Source organism: Camponotus vicinus, unplaced genomic scaffold (assembly GCF_025532165.1).
Source record: "Camponotus vicinus isolate PSW18456_S1 unplaced genomic scaffold, iyCamVici1.0 SCAF_7, whole genome shotgun sequence".
Taxonomy (NCBI): Eukaryota; Metazoa; Arthropoda; class Insecta; order Hymenoptera; family Formicidae; genus Camponotus; species Camponotus vicinus.
Window position 1 is genome coordinate 7,234,792 of NW_028141979.1, and position 15,185 is coordinate 7,249,976.

At 37.3% G+C, this 15,185-nt stretch overlaps 2 protein-coding genes and 1 long non-coding RNA gene across 5 annotated transcripts in view; 1 reads left to right on the forward strand and 2 right to left on the reverse strand.

Moving 5' to 3' along the window:
- LOC145974696 (uncharacterized) overlaps positions 1–2,821 on the reverse strand; it is a 34,676-nt gene extending 31,855 nt beyond the window's left edge. For 2 of the 3 annotated variants that reach the window (XR_014439766.1, XR_014439767.1), the window contains exon 1: positions 1,901–2,821. This is a non-coding gene — a long non-coding RNA (uncharacterized LOC145974696). The remainder of the gene's footprint in view (positions 1–1,900) is intronic. The other variant, XR_014439765.1, reaches the window with a different exon arrangement.
- On the forward strand, positions 1,750–10,566 carry Mkp3 (Mitogen-activated protein kinase phosphatase 3). Its single transcript, XM_083104691.1, has 4 exons — positions 1,750–3,584; positions 4,871–5,056; positions 5,234–5,476; positions 6,842–10,566. Exons 1-4 carry the CDS (start codon positions 3,188–3,190, stop codon positions 7,225–7,227), a joined length of 1,212 nt encoding a protein of 403 aa, XP_082960817.1. The 5' UTR covers positions 1,750–3,187; the 3' UTR covers positions 7,228–10,566.
- A 104-nt stretch (positions 10,567–10,670) lies between these two features.
- Positions 10,671–14,797, reverse strand: Plap (phospholipase A2 activator protein). Its single transcript, XM_083104586.1, has 6 exons — positions 14,485–14,797; positions 13,227–14,096; positions 12,818–13,148; positions 12,420–12,660; positions 11,929–12,347; positions 10,671–11,736 (listed from the first exon to the last, which is right to left on the reverse strand). Exons 1-6 carry the CDS (start codon positions 14,619–14,621, stop codon positions 11,410–11,412), a joined length of 2,325 nt encoding a protein of 774 aa, XP_082960712.1. The 5' UTR covers positions 14,622–14,797; the 3' UTR covers positions 10,671–11,409.
- Between the last annotated feature and the right edge of the window lie 388 nt (positions 14,798–15,185).

Sequence of the window (15,185 nt, forward strand, 5' to 3'; positions counted from 1 at the left end):
TCGAAACTTGATTATTTATTTAATTCGCAGTTATTTAATCCGTAATCTACCTCTGCAGAAAAATTTCAATTTTACATTGTTAATTATTCTCCAAAGTCAAGAGTCTTGGATCCGTTTGAAATTAGTCAATAATTGCGATTTTTTCGATTATTTCGATTATTGAATCGCAACATCGTTCGGATAATTTTGTTACGCGAATTAATTATTTCAATAAGAGAAACATTACACGTGTACGTCAAGCGTGTTTATTACTACCTGTTAATACCTGTACGTTATTCCGTGATAATGGACAATAAAGTTTGAATAATTATATAGAGATCTGACATTTTGCAATTTATGACGAGACTTTACGTTCATTTGTCGGAGATAATGTATTCCCGGGTAATATATATTGTAATATATTGTAATTGCAATACATTTCAATTAATAATTCGATATGTTTCAGCGCATGAATTAATGGACTATTTATATTATCGAGACTCTCAGTCATTCGATATAATAACGTCACTAGAATCACAAAATTTTCTACATTTTACATTGCAAAATTTACACCGTGCTTTGTAGCTTTTCCTTAAATCGTTTTGTGCTCCATATGTATTTATATCGCGTTTCCTTCTTTTTTATTTGATAAATAAATATGAGGAATTCTTAATTTTTTAAACTTGATAATCTAAACAAAAATATTTTCATTCTATTTTATACATCTCGCGCTTTTATTCTTGCGTATTAATCATTTAATCATTATATATTATAGGAAATCGTTGCGTCATAAAATTTTGCAACGTCCAAAACGACGCGTTTATATCACACATTAATAAACTTAATAGCACAAACTTATATTAAAAGCATCTATATGCATTCTTCCGTGCAAGACACAGCCAGGATCGATCCCGTGAGGTCATTGTTTTGTCATACAAATGAGAAATCGTTACTCGAGTATATAGTACTACGTGCGCTGCATGGACTTTAGGCGTACTACGCGAGAACGTCGATAGAATTACACAATCGTGCAGCACGCGATATCGCGGCTTATCGATCGGAAACGGGAAGAGACGTCCTGATAAAAATTACTATATTTACAACCAAAATAAATGCAACTCCCGACTTCGATATCCAAATAAATACATAATAAATAGATCCCGGATAAAGAGCAAATAAATACAATATTACTACAATTGTCGTCTAATCGAAAACACGATTCGACGTGAATACAAAGAGGAAATCGTGACGTGTACTCTTACATGACAAACAGATAGATGATAGAAAAATATAGTGATATCGATTCTATCGCGAGCCAGAGGGAAAGAGAGAGAGAGAGAGAGAGAGGGAGAAGTGGAATCGCACCAACATCGACGCAGGGGTGACGGGACACCGTCGTGTTCGGCCCTGTCGACGAGCAGCACGTGCACGCGGGTGTGCGTGCGTGTCGCAACGAGAGGGCTCTCTCCTTGTCTCACGATAATACGCGCCCACGCACGCGTGAGAGAGCGCGCGTGTAACGCACGGTGCCGCGCGCTCCCTCCCGCGCGTCCCCCCCTCCCCCTCCGCCGCGCGAGGCCACTCCGAGCCGCTTCAACGACGGCTCAGTCAGCACCGACCCCCGACACATCCACTACCCACGCCTCGTTAATGAAAACATCTTTTGTCAATGAACTGACGTCAGCGCGCGCGGCGATTGGCCGGCCGCGCGGGCTCACGTGACCGCCGACGAATCGCGCCGCGCGTCCGCGCGTCTCCCGCCCTTGGCGCGACGCGCCGAGCGCCCGTTTCGCTCCATTCTCGATTGACTCTCGACGGACGGACGCTCGAGATAAGGTGTGGCCTGTGGCGGGCGAGAGTGTATCGCGTAAACGAAGAGAGAGATAGAGAGAGAGAGAGAGAGAAAAAGTCTTTCACGTACTTGTCAAAGTTGACGCCATCGACTCTCTTCTTCTTCCTCGGAATCGGGGAAACCCGTCGACGGGGATCTCGGACCTCGGAGCTCGCTGTCGGAGGAGTCGACGAGGTGAGAAGCGAAGCGAGGGGAGGAGGACAGAGGGAAACTGACGTCTCGCGTTTCCAACGATCGGACGGATACGGAAACGGAGGAGCGCGGGCCGTCCGTCCGTCAGCTCGAGCTACGCTCTGAAGGCAGGAGCGAGAGCGCGAGCGAGCGAGCGAGCGACAAGGATGGCACCACCGTTGTTGGCGCGTCGCGACGACAGAGCGAGCTCGCGCGAGCGCGAGCGCCGAGGGTTAAGATAGAGCGAGGTGGACATGCGTCTCTTCAACGGCGAGCGTGAACCTTCTGCAGCAGCCGTGCCGTTCATTGGACGCGTCGTCTTGATTCACCGAGGGATCGATAACCGGGACGACCTGGCGGCGACGAGGACGAGGACGACGACGACGACGACGAGGACGAGGACGAGGACGAGGACGAGGACGACGGCGGCGGCGGCGAGAGTGGTGATGGTGGTGGTAACGGCGGTGGTGGCGGCAACGGCTCCGAGAGAGGAGGAGGACGAGGAGAAGGAGAAGGAGGCGGAGTAGACTCACACACATATGCGGTAGTGTAGTGTCGCAGGAAATGATGGCAACGCGTGAGAACTCGTCGGGCCGCGCCGTCGACGGGTGAACGTTGCTTCGTCCGGATGAGGAGGTCATCGGGGAACGCGTTCCGCTGCCCGATTCCAAGTGCCATCTCGTCGTATCCAGGAGAGCGTTCATCGTAGTAGACGCGTGGACGCGGATCTGGCCAGCCACTACGGGTCAGAGGGGCGCGCGCGCGCTTTTATGTACATAAACTCCGTCGACTGGACGTCGTGGAGGACGCGCGAAGAGGCTGACGACTTCCTGGGTTCCGATGGGCGACGGGCGCAGCTTCGAGTCGGCTGGCCGTGCGATCGTGGAATCCATGTGTCGGTACCTGGAGACTTCTAGGGTGACGACGAGCGAGGATCGTCGTTGGAGCGATCGTCGTGGCAGAACGATGACGCCCTGACAATGTCACGTCGCCTCGTATCGTTTCTCGCGGAGGTGCAGTGTCCAGAAGTGACAGGACTTGGATGCTCGAGGGGCTCGACAGTTTATCCTTGCGAGAGAGACAATTCTCAGTGATCGAGGGAGAGATCATTGAGCTTGGGAGCTTGCTTTTCGCGGGGCAAGACTCGACGAGCACTGTCCACTTGAGGGAATAGAAGAATATAAGATGCCAGGCAGCGGCGGTGCGATGGAGGAGGATCTTCTGGATCCAGAATGGTTGTTCAGAGAGCTCAGGTCGCAGAACGGCCCCAACAAGCTTCTTATTCTAGATTGCAGAGCACACTCTGACTTCTCTGATGCTCATATAAGAGGCTCCGTACCTCTGGCCATACCCAGCATCATGCTGCGAAGATTGGCTGCTGGTAAAGTGGACCTCTTGTCCACGATAAGGTGCTTAGATCTGAGAAACAGAGTGCAGGTGTTTCTGTGCGGAGATGAAAGCAGTAGAGGGACATTTGTACTAATCGGTGACTCTACAGATCCTGCGGGCCATCAGGGTGAAACGATACAAGTTTTGAGCCGGAGACTTAAAAGCAGCGGTGGCAATGTTGCCATTTTAATTGGTGAGAATGCATTTTTATACGACAGCAAATTTTTATTGACAGCAGTTCAGTTTCTATTCGGATCATTTGTCCTCTAAGATCAATTAATAGTTGGATACTTAAACATACATCAAGTTGTCATGTCTGGACTAGAATGTTTTCATTGGTTTGCTCTTTAATGTGATTGTACATAAATATAGATTTGAAAGCATTACAAATATACAATATTGGTATCAATATCAATATTACTTGTTATAAACATGTATGATCAATATTACCTGTTATAAATGTATAATATTAATATTCAGATTATTGTCAAATTATCATTATAATGCCAATTTTTTGGCATAATTAGTTTAGTTTGTATAGTTTGTTTGACAAAGGTTTTTAAATTTAACTGCATCACACAATATTTGCTAATTATAACTCAGCATCCATATTATTTTGTTTGTCACACACACACACATACATACATGCATAGATAGGAATGGTAATAGTGGTATGGAAGGCTTTCAGAAGTAACAGCTGAAGCACAGAGACTGGTTGTGAATGAAATATTGATTTATGTGGGAGGCATTCCAGTAGAACCAGACACTTAATTCTATACCCTGCCTTTATCAAGCCTCTAGATAAGACTAGCCATTCAATGTTTTATTTGACACAAGCAATTTACTAATTATATATATATTTATTCAAAATGAATACAAAAACAATAAATACTTAAAAATATATATAAAAGAAAATAAAAATTGCATATTTGTGTACATCATATTTTCCTTTTTCAAAAAAAATATAAAATTTTTTTTAAATAATTGTTAGCATCTATTTAATATATATAATGATCTCTATAATATTATATATAAAATTTTTCTGTTCAAGATATAATATAATAGTTTTATTTCTCATATAATTTTGAGAGACTTAATTTCCAAATTTATTAATCCGCTGACACAATATTTTCAATAAGCCTATTATTAATAAATGAGCCAGAAATTAAATACTTTGCTTATGATAATACAGTGAGAATAATAATAACAATTATATATATGAAAATTTTATAAATTAATAAATTTAGAAATTTAGAAATTAAAATTAATAAATTTTAGAAATTTTTTTTTAAATTATATAAAAAAATGAAATGAAATTATATAAAATTGTTATATCTTGAATAGAGAAATTTTATATATGCAATATTATAGAGATTATTTTATATAAATAGAACAGTGTGTGTAAAATTTTTTACTGTTTTAGATAAAAATCTCAACTTGGTTTTATGTAAATAATTATTGTTATATGTTTGTTTGTAGATGGTTTTGGAGCATTCAGAGATAGATATCCAGAATGGTGTGAAGGTAGTCAAGCTAATAATGAACGTGCCCCAGGTCAGGACAATAATGATGGCGAATTAATGGGCCTTAGATCCCTTCGGATATCCACTCCGCCGACTAGGTCCTATTCGGATTCTGATAGTGACAGCACATGCGATTCAGTCGGTGAGTGTAAACATTCTCAGAGCATGTATTCTTGCATGTAATTGACGAGAATTGTGTAACGATAATGCATAGTAATGAAAAATAATATAATGCATGAATATCATAATACAATAACGGCGCATAATAGTAAAAAATAACACGGTATAACGGTATTAAATTTCTGGTATTATATTCCAGGTCCCGAGGAAGATAAAGATTTTCCCGTGGAAATTTTACCTCATTTGTATCTCGGTAACGCGGCTAATAGCGAGGATCGTGAGGCTTTAGCGCGGCACAGGATACAGTATATACTCAATGTGACACCGGATTTACCAAATGTGTTTGAAAGCGCCGGATTAATAAAGTACATGCAGATACCAATAAGTGATCACTGGAGTCAGAATTTGGCTAGTTTCTTTCCGCAGGCGATTCAGTTCATAGGTAAGTGACAGCGTGCCTCGGATAATTTTTATTAAAAATGTCGTAAATATAATATTACAAGCTAAGAAATAAATATACATGCATATCTTTATTCCACTTGATCTTAAGATTTAAAAAGAAACATTACTTATAAAATAAATCGTTTTCTTGGTAAGCATGTTTGAAAGAAAAAAATATCCTTTTTTTTTTAAACGTCGCATGAAACGCACGAGAGCAAAAGAAGCAAAAGGAAAGTAAACGTTTCTCGGAAAAAGAAATCCTCAGTTATTAATTAGCGTCTCATACACGATACGTTTATTCTCTCTTCAATGGATGTTTCGTCATCGTGTTTTCCTGGAGTTCATTATATTCCAATGCGCGATTGCTTTTTATAATGTAAATTAATTTCTCACTCACGCGAGGTTCAGCAATAACCATAAATATTTTGCATCTATCAAAAGATATGTAATAAAAGAGATTTTTTATGAATACACAAAAGGAATTTATATATGAAAGAGTTTTTGTATACAATTACATAAATATATCGATGATTAATGTAATTATGACACACATGTAATTTTGTCCTGTATTAATAAGAGAGATTTTCCTTTTTTCCTTTGTTATTTTTGCTTTACAATACAATTTATGCCTATCATTTCATTACAGTGTGTAAGAAACGCGAGCTTTTTCTGCGTCAAAAATTCTCAGTTCGAACCGCGCTTCTTAAACAGGATTTCCTGTTTAAGAAAGTCCCCGCGCGCCCAACTTCTGAAAGGGGCATTCTTATAAATAGGTTCGCCTAAATAGAAACTTTCCCACGTGGCGGGCAAACCGTGCTAGACAATTAAACAACGGATGTCCGGTTAGGCCGAGAGCTATACTTAAGTCTGAATGGCGAGGCTTGGCATTGCTATTGAGCCGGTCTGGCACTTTTGACTGTCTCGACACACTTCACTCTTGGCAATCCGGCTGCCCTTTGTTATCGTCATTTACACAAATTTGTCGTGACATACATTGTTTTCCTTGGCATGTTTTTATTGCCTACAAACACACACATATTCATATACAATTTTCAAGTTAATTAATATTAAATATTCACAAATATAACATACAGTTGATAGTGGTTAATAATTAATTTTATATTACATGTATATAATATTAATTGAATAATAATCAAAGAGAATAGCGTTATATCTCAATATTTCAACAAATATCTCTCTTTCTATTGATTTATTCGAGAGATCGCTTCGCGTTATATAAACTTTGGAAAATAAAATAAGCTTACATCTTTTACATTTAATAATGTCAAAAAAAAATAATAAATGTTATATTTACGGCAATTGATCAAATTTATGATTGCGGGATTAAAATCGCGATATTTTTCAGAAGAAGCACGGAGCTCAGACAAGGGAGTGCTGGTTCATTGTTTGGCCGGAGTATCACGGTCTGTCACGATCACCGTGGCTTATCTCATGCACAAGTGCAGCCTCAGCCTGAACGACGCTTTCAACCTAGTACGTAGTAGAAAGTCCAACGTCGCACCGAATTTTCACTTTATGGAACAGTTGCACAGCTTCGAGAGGGAGTTGAGGGATCGAGGGGGAGATCGGCAAAGTAACAAGAACAATGATCAGAGGTGTATCGGGGCGTGTCGGCCTGATGGGCCCTGCAATTGTCCGGCGCCCAGCTTCCTGAGTCCCATCGATCTGGGCCTCAGTCCTGATTCGGGAATCGAGTTCGACAGATGGGCAGCGAGCACTCCGGCCGAATGAGACGGGCCTGGGGGGACCCAATACAAATTTTAGGTCCCTCCGTCACACGCGTCTCCTTAGAGGAAAAATCCTGATTGAAGGGTGGTTACGATAACGCGCTTTATCATTCTGACACGTGAGAGACGAGCATCGAAATTCGGCCCTCTCTTTCATCTTTGCTTCCGGTATATCTCCAGATAGAGTAGGATGTTAGATACACGTTCGGCAAATGCTAAGATGTACGTAGCTCTATTAGAGGCATCCAAAGTTAGTTATTACACCGGCACTTTTCTTCCTCCCTTTTCTTGTTTCTTCCCGTCGAGCCTCTCATTCCTAAAATGATTATACAACGTTACAAATTAACGATAAATTAAATGTAAATTATTTAAATTCTCATTACAAGTTGAATTCTTTTGAAAAAATTAACTTTTAGAAATACGCAGCATCATTCAATATTCATCATATTCAGTAATTATACATACTACAACGGGTTAAGAATTTATGAAATCATTTCTAAAGATTTCTTTTTATTAAGCTTTAATATTATTACGTGATTATAACTGCTTATTGTAGTAAATATACGAATAAATTTTCGACAAAATTTATAATATAGGAATGAGAGGATTAATATATGCTTCAAAAAGAAAATATATTAAAGAAAAATTATCTCTTTGTTAGACAATTAGCTCTTTAGCCTATGCGTTGGATAATAATGCGCTGCGAGATATATCTGCAGCAGCGAAGCTTGTCTATCTTGTTGAAATTTTCAATTACGAAGATTTGGCACGTTACGTTACGCCGTCGAATCACGATAATATGATGCGGTCGTGTTGTGACTTACGGGGAGATTAGATGATATAACACTTTTCATGCCCAAATGTGTAAAAAAAGAAAAACAAAAAAAAGGAAAACTTTACAATTCTCCTTTCTAACTTGTCGTGGCAGCAATGGACACTGAAAGTATTTTATAAATGAGATCCCGTAATTTCTCATCGTGCAACAGTTGCGTCGTAATCGTAATTGTACAATTCTGACATTATGCTTCCAAGTTTCGAGAAATCTTTAGCGTGTATGATTGTAAATGGTATGCGAGATGTATCAGGATTCAGGCACTGTGTATTTGAAAAGATATGACGTAACATGTACCATCATATCGAGAGAGAGAGAGAGAGAGAGAGAGAGAGAGAGAGAGAGAATGAAAGAACGTATGTATGTAAGAGAGAGAGAGAGAGAGAGAGAGAGAGAGAGAGAGAGAGAAAGTTCTAAAACATATATATATATACATATATATATTTTAATACTTCTTCCCCCGAATCCTTCAATTAATGAGGCTGTGTTTATTTTACCGCAAGCGATATTTCATGCGCGAAGTAATCTCTAAACGACGAATTCCCACCAGGCAATCACAAGTATAGTCGAAGATAAACATCACCGCTTAGTATATTAAGTTCCGTGGTACAAAATTAAGAGAGGTCCTATATATATACACATATATATACACACAGGAGCGAATTTAAGTGGAATTTTACGCGGACAGTTTTCAAGAATGGCCTTCAAAAATTTTGTCATTGAAGGATCGAATCATTTGCTCGCAGCAAATTCTCATTGATATTACTAAAGTGTCGAGCATTTCCTTTCGGAAATAAACGTTTCCGAATTTTTAAAAGCCGGAGCAGAAATGAAGTTGTGCGTTTCAGACCGTTTCTTAAATCCGCTCCCGGAATCTTTTACTCGTCTGGTAGTTTGTATAAAAGATATAGCTCGAGAGAGTAATTTTTAACATAGTTTGTCGACATACACACTGAAGTGACTTATCTCACCAAGGATAATCGCCTCAATGCATTTTCACCTTCGAGATGCGCGAAAGGTATATGCACGTCGCCTCAGGTACATATGCCAGTTAAACTTAAGTTTAAGGGAGGACACACATCTTAGAAAAATCAGTGCATTTCTGTAGGGCATTCCGAATCTCTCCTGCTCATGAGAAAAGTCAGGCTTGTCACCGGTATAGAAAGCGGAGTTAGGGAAAACTAATATCCGAGCCAATAATTCTCGGAATGATAGATATGTGTGAAGGCGTTACTTACTTTTTATTTTCATGCTCCATCAATTCAAGATGCAAAGCGTTAAAATCGGCAAGAGAAAATGTAAAAAGTTGGAATACATTACTATCATATTAGTAAATATATTTTTGAAATATTTGCCGTAAAAAAAGATTGATTTTTTTAAAAAGATCTATTTGCTGTCAAAGTAGTTTTTAATTTATTTAGTTTTAATATTTCGTTTCAATGATTAAAATTTGCTCTTTTCTTTTTTAATAGTAAAATAAAATTTCACTATTAAAGTAACGCCTTCAAATAATCGGTAGTCGATTTTGTTGTTAATCAGAATCCGTCGTCATTGCTACATACATAGAAATCTGAAAGATAATGGTTCCTGCACATTAGATTTCTGGCATCAGAACAACATTAGCCCTCTTCAGATTTTTTATATAGATACTTTTCTATACGAGAACACATTTTTGGGCCTGTGCATTCATATTGTAAACGCATCTAGCTGTACATTGCGTAACAACTCGTGCGCCAAATTGAACTCTGAATTGTACGAGAATCAGCACTGTTTATCTCACAGATCTCAGATATATATTGAAAGTTATTTTTGTAAAGAAAACGAAAAGAAAAGAAATGCATTCACATTCCCGTAACGAGCCAGAATGGCCTGTGACACTGTAACTACCTTTTCATGTACTACTACATGTACTGTTCATTGAGCATAATTGAAGTTAATATGAGTGTACAAGTGAATGTTATTTTTTTCGTGTAATAATTAACTGCAAGAGTTATACAGTAATTAATAGCTCTTGGCTATTGCGGGAGTAAATTGATATACAATTAAGGAAATATATATTTGACGTTAATGTAATAACCATATTCTACTATTACACTGTTGTCTGTTGTATGTTTACTGGGCGCGCGATGCCCGAGAAATTTAATCAAATATTATGTATATTATATATATAAATTATTATTTTATATTCGTCGTTGTATATATATTTTAACTAATTTTCATTATAGAAATACAACTTATCTTACCTGAACTACAATTAATCAATGTCATTTAAGCAGGTCATTTACATTCCACGCATGTAACTTTCGTCTCTTATTTTCCGAGTTTATTTGATAATGTAAAATGAAATATATGCGTTACACGCACATTGTATATCTGCCATATGATAATATTAATAATTAATTTAGTTTCCATTATCTCGATGCGTATCAATTTTAATTTTTATTCGTATATTGCAATCATGTTAATTAATTCATAGTTTTGTACTTCCTATATAAAATCAATTATAAAATCTGGAATGTGTAAAAAATTTCTTTGAATCTTATTATTATTATATATATATATATATATATATATATATATATATATATATATATATATATATATATGTATATATATAAAATTTTGATGTCTTTATTTATTAAAAATATTTATACTTATTTCATAAATAATAAAATTAAATTAAAAAATAGATAAAAGAATATATCGTTCCACTTTAATCTCAGAACAGTCAACATATACATTAAACGATATCTGCAAAAAGTGTTGTTTTTTCTTAATGAATTGTAACAATATTGAATTAAAGACATAAATTGTTAATGTATCATTTATACAATTTTAACTGAATAATTTGACTAATAAATTATACATGGATTTTCTAAAAGGATATTTAATTTATATAGAGCAATCGTAAAAATTGTGTATAATATTATTTAAAAACATCTTTGTATCTCTTTGCAAACGCAAAATATAATTGTTTTATGTCTTAATTATCATATAAATCAATAAACACATTTTTTTCTGAGTACATTCTGCAATTATGTGGAAGAGCATAGTACATATCTAAATAATCAAATATGTGATAAATATATTCAAAAATGCATTTTTATTTCCTTTACTATATTTTATGAATTGAATAACCAAACTATAAAACATGCGTATGTGTGCAAACTTACTTTTTATTTTTAAATTGCATTTACTAAAATTATATATTAGTGCAGTGTTTTTTAGAATTTTTTTTATTTTAAAGTAATAATTTTCATTAATTATAATCTTTTCAATGTTTTTCTTTTTTATTAAAATTTATTTTTATAATGGTTGTATGAATAGAGCGTATCCCAAACATTCGTAAGCGCATTAAATAATCAAATCGATAATCTGCTTAGAACAGTTTACTAATTTGTTTGTCGTACTAAGATTAGTCGCGCTTTCCGATAGAGTTCTAAGAACGTTTAAAGCAGTTTCGGATTGTCGCACAGCAGTAATTAGTTCGTTACGATCACTAGGATCTGATGTAGCGGCCAATAACGTTCCCAATCCAACTAGAGCTCTGAATATTGCTTCGGGCTCGTTCAAACGGGATAACATGGCAAATAATACATTCAGTGCTCTCGTTCTAGCAGGCATATCGTTATACTTATTTAATGCTACGATCAGATTCAAGATGTACGTCGATATTGCGATCTGAAAAAAATATTTTAATTTACAGTTCTTACGCTATTTGCAATTATATTGTAAAAGATTAGTTTATATGAAACTGTAGTGATTTACATTTGCGATTTTATTTGAATCATTTATTAATTAATTATGTAATTTAGACTCTTGTCGGTCTCTTTTCTTTCAATAATTATTTTAATTGTTTAACATGACACATACTTGATTATTTTTGTTTCCAAACGATTGCAGATCCAGCAGAGACTTCAGTATCTCATCCCGATGATCGAGACAAAGTTTTTCCCCCTTTTCATGCTGGAACATATTGGCTATCAATCGGAAGGTAAGCATTTGGTTCGACGGAGTTGCATCAGATTTGATGTGCCTCTGTATGACTGGCAGCAGTTCCTCTGTACACAATTGATCGTTTATTTCTTTGTGAAGCACAGCGAGTCTGGCTATATCTAGCGCCGGAAATACTGTATCATTCGGCCAATCTAGAAGATTCTTTAGCGCACTAATAGCGCTGGCCTTAACTTCCTCGGACACTTGACCGCCTACGAGTTTTCCTATCGCGTCTAATTTCTCCTCTGGTACTTTATACATACTTTCTTGTTTAACGTTTAACTCGTTTAATTTTTCTACAATACAAACACAGAATAAAATACAATTGTATATCTTGTGTTATTTCTAATTATTTTAAACTTAATTACCCAAAATGGCAGACATATTTGCTTGTTCTAATTTTAAATACCTCAAGTGAGGTATATAGGAAGGTGACGTAGATGTGTTGGAAGAATTAAATATCGATGATTGTACAGTAACGTTGGGTGTACTAGACGATGTTCCTGATCCAGGAACATATCTGTTTTCTCCTGTAAAAGGATCTACATATTGAGATCCAGTAGTTAAAACTGGAGCTGGCTCAGAATTTTTCACTATGAAATTTGCAACCTGAAACAAAGTATACAAATAATTTCACTTTTTATTCAGATTTGCTATTTTATAATTGTCCTTTAAATAAAGCAATAATGAAAGAAGTTACACTTATCATTCATTATATAAATAATATTGTATGATAAATTAAAATAATGCTGTTCAAAATACATACCTGATCTAAATATAATTGACTGAGATTATTGTCATGAAGGAACTGTTGTGCAACATGCCAGGGATCTTGATCTTTGTTATATGGAAGCTTCAAAGGTGGCACGCCATCTTGTATATCAACCGAAAAAACATAATCATATTCTATGCCATTGTAAAGTTGCTTTCCGGATGTAGCCGCGGTACTGCCGGATGCACCCATCACATCGCCAATTTTTATCCACCGTTGCTCATTTTGCGACCAACTATACGCTCTAACCGCATCCCCTTCATTCACAATTTTTGTTTGGCCATCTCGTTGGCCAGGTTGTAGAAGAACTTTTGCATCTGGTAAACTATTCACAAAATTTAAAATTAATAATGTGAGTAGAAAGATTTTTATTTTATCTTCGAAAGGAAAAAAAATGACTAACTCTTTTATATTGATGTCTCCAATTGCTTGCTGTGCATTCAGAGTAGTATTTGCCACTTGCTTTTCAAACGCTTCCAGTGTTTCTGAATTCGCATATCTTTCAGGATTGGACGAAAATATTCTAACGGCCCCGTCGGAACTTCCAGCGACTATGTCGCCATTTGAGAACAACTCAATACACCATATTGATTGCGTCGGCAGAACAATGGTTTGACTCAGTTCCGCATTGTACCATACTCTGACAGTTCTGTCTTCCCCAGACGAATAAACATATGTGCCATTTGGAGTGGCTGCTATACTATAGATATAATTCTCGTGCCCACAGTAAGTACCTAAACAGGTCCCAAGTTTGGCGTTCCAGTGCCTTATAGTAGCATCGTTGGCGCACGTTAAAAACTCGTCCTCTTTTATATCAACTATGTCACGAATACAGTCTGTATGTCCTGTTAATTTATGTTGTATCGAACCATTTTTCGCCCACACTATTACCAATTTATCGGCCGATCCAGTCACTATATTGCCATTTGATAAATCTGCTACACACCATACAGCGGCAGTATGACCCGTGAGGTTCAGCTGTGGTTTACTCAAATCTTTTACGTCCCATAACTTAGCAGTGAGGTCCCAGGAACTCGAAAGAAATGTATCATCCTTCTTACCAGTCCTCAGATAGCACACTGTATTCTGATGCGCTGTTATTGTATGCACTGGTACTGTTTCATCCACTACATAAACACATATGGTATTGTCATTGCTACCAGTTATGATGTAACCTTTGGGATTTCTTGCCGATGGGTTTATAACGCATACTGAACTGACAAAGTTAGAGTGGCCTGTCAATATTGCGCTCTGCTCATACTTGTTATCCTTCCTGCAAAATTCTAGATGTTAATACACTTAAACATAGTTATAATAATTCTACTATCTGACAATAATCTTCATTATAAATGTATAATAAAATATAATATTCTCTTAAGATCAATATTAGAGGGTCACGCTCTACAAGAATAATATTATTCATCAAGTATAAGACTGATTTTCTTTGAAGCCAACTTTTAAGAGACAACGATTAGTCTCAAAACAAACATAAGTAGACGTCGTTTCGAAGGAAAGTCAGCAATAATATCTAGATAAGACTGCCAGAGAGGGAAACGTAGCTCCATGAAAAGATTGAGAGAATTGAAGCAAACAGGCTGGAAAACTCGGACGTTACGAGCTCTCGGAGACTCCGTACGAGCTTTCTCCGAGAAAGTACCAACCCGGTCGGCTTCCATACGCGCGCCGTCTTGTCCCGGGAGGCCGACACGACGGTCCCGTCGACGAAGGTCGCCACCGCTCGCACGTCCGCGGTATGACCGAGCAGCACGCTGCTCAATTTGTAAGGTGGCTTGTCCATGCTGGCACAACACGGTCTTCCCGTCTCGCTCTCAAGCCAGAACACGCAAAGACACGTCAATTTTGTGCGACTACGCGTTCGTGCACGCTCCACGTAAATATCTAGAGACCCTCTAATCAGGGTCTCTAAAATATCGCTTCGCGCGCGCCCTGATGACAGCCATGATGACAGATGCAATCCGAGTCGAGCGTGAATGCGCTGGACTATCGGTAAAAAAAGCAGGATCAAAATCTTCGTTAAGGAAGGGAACTTCTTTGGGTAACACGCTATGTCGATAAATTATGGTTCTGTTCCGTGCTACGTGCACCAAATGTCGATAACATGAGTGCTAACGCCTGATACAAGACGATTATGTATATGTTAAATAAATTTTGAATATAAATAAGTTTTGTATGGTCATTTTAATTGCAAAATTTTCATTACTCCAATTAAAATTATGTTCAAATGAATAAAATGCATTTTATTTTATGGTAAAAAAGATATTATTAATTGCGAATACGTATGCAACATTTCCATACATTTTTTTTTTCGCAAAGAACGATATACGAAATGCAATATGCAATA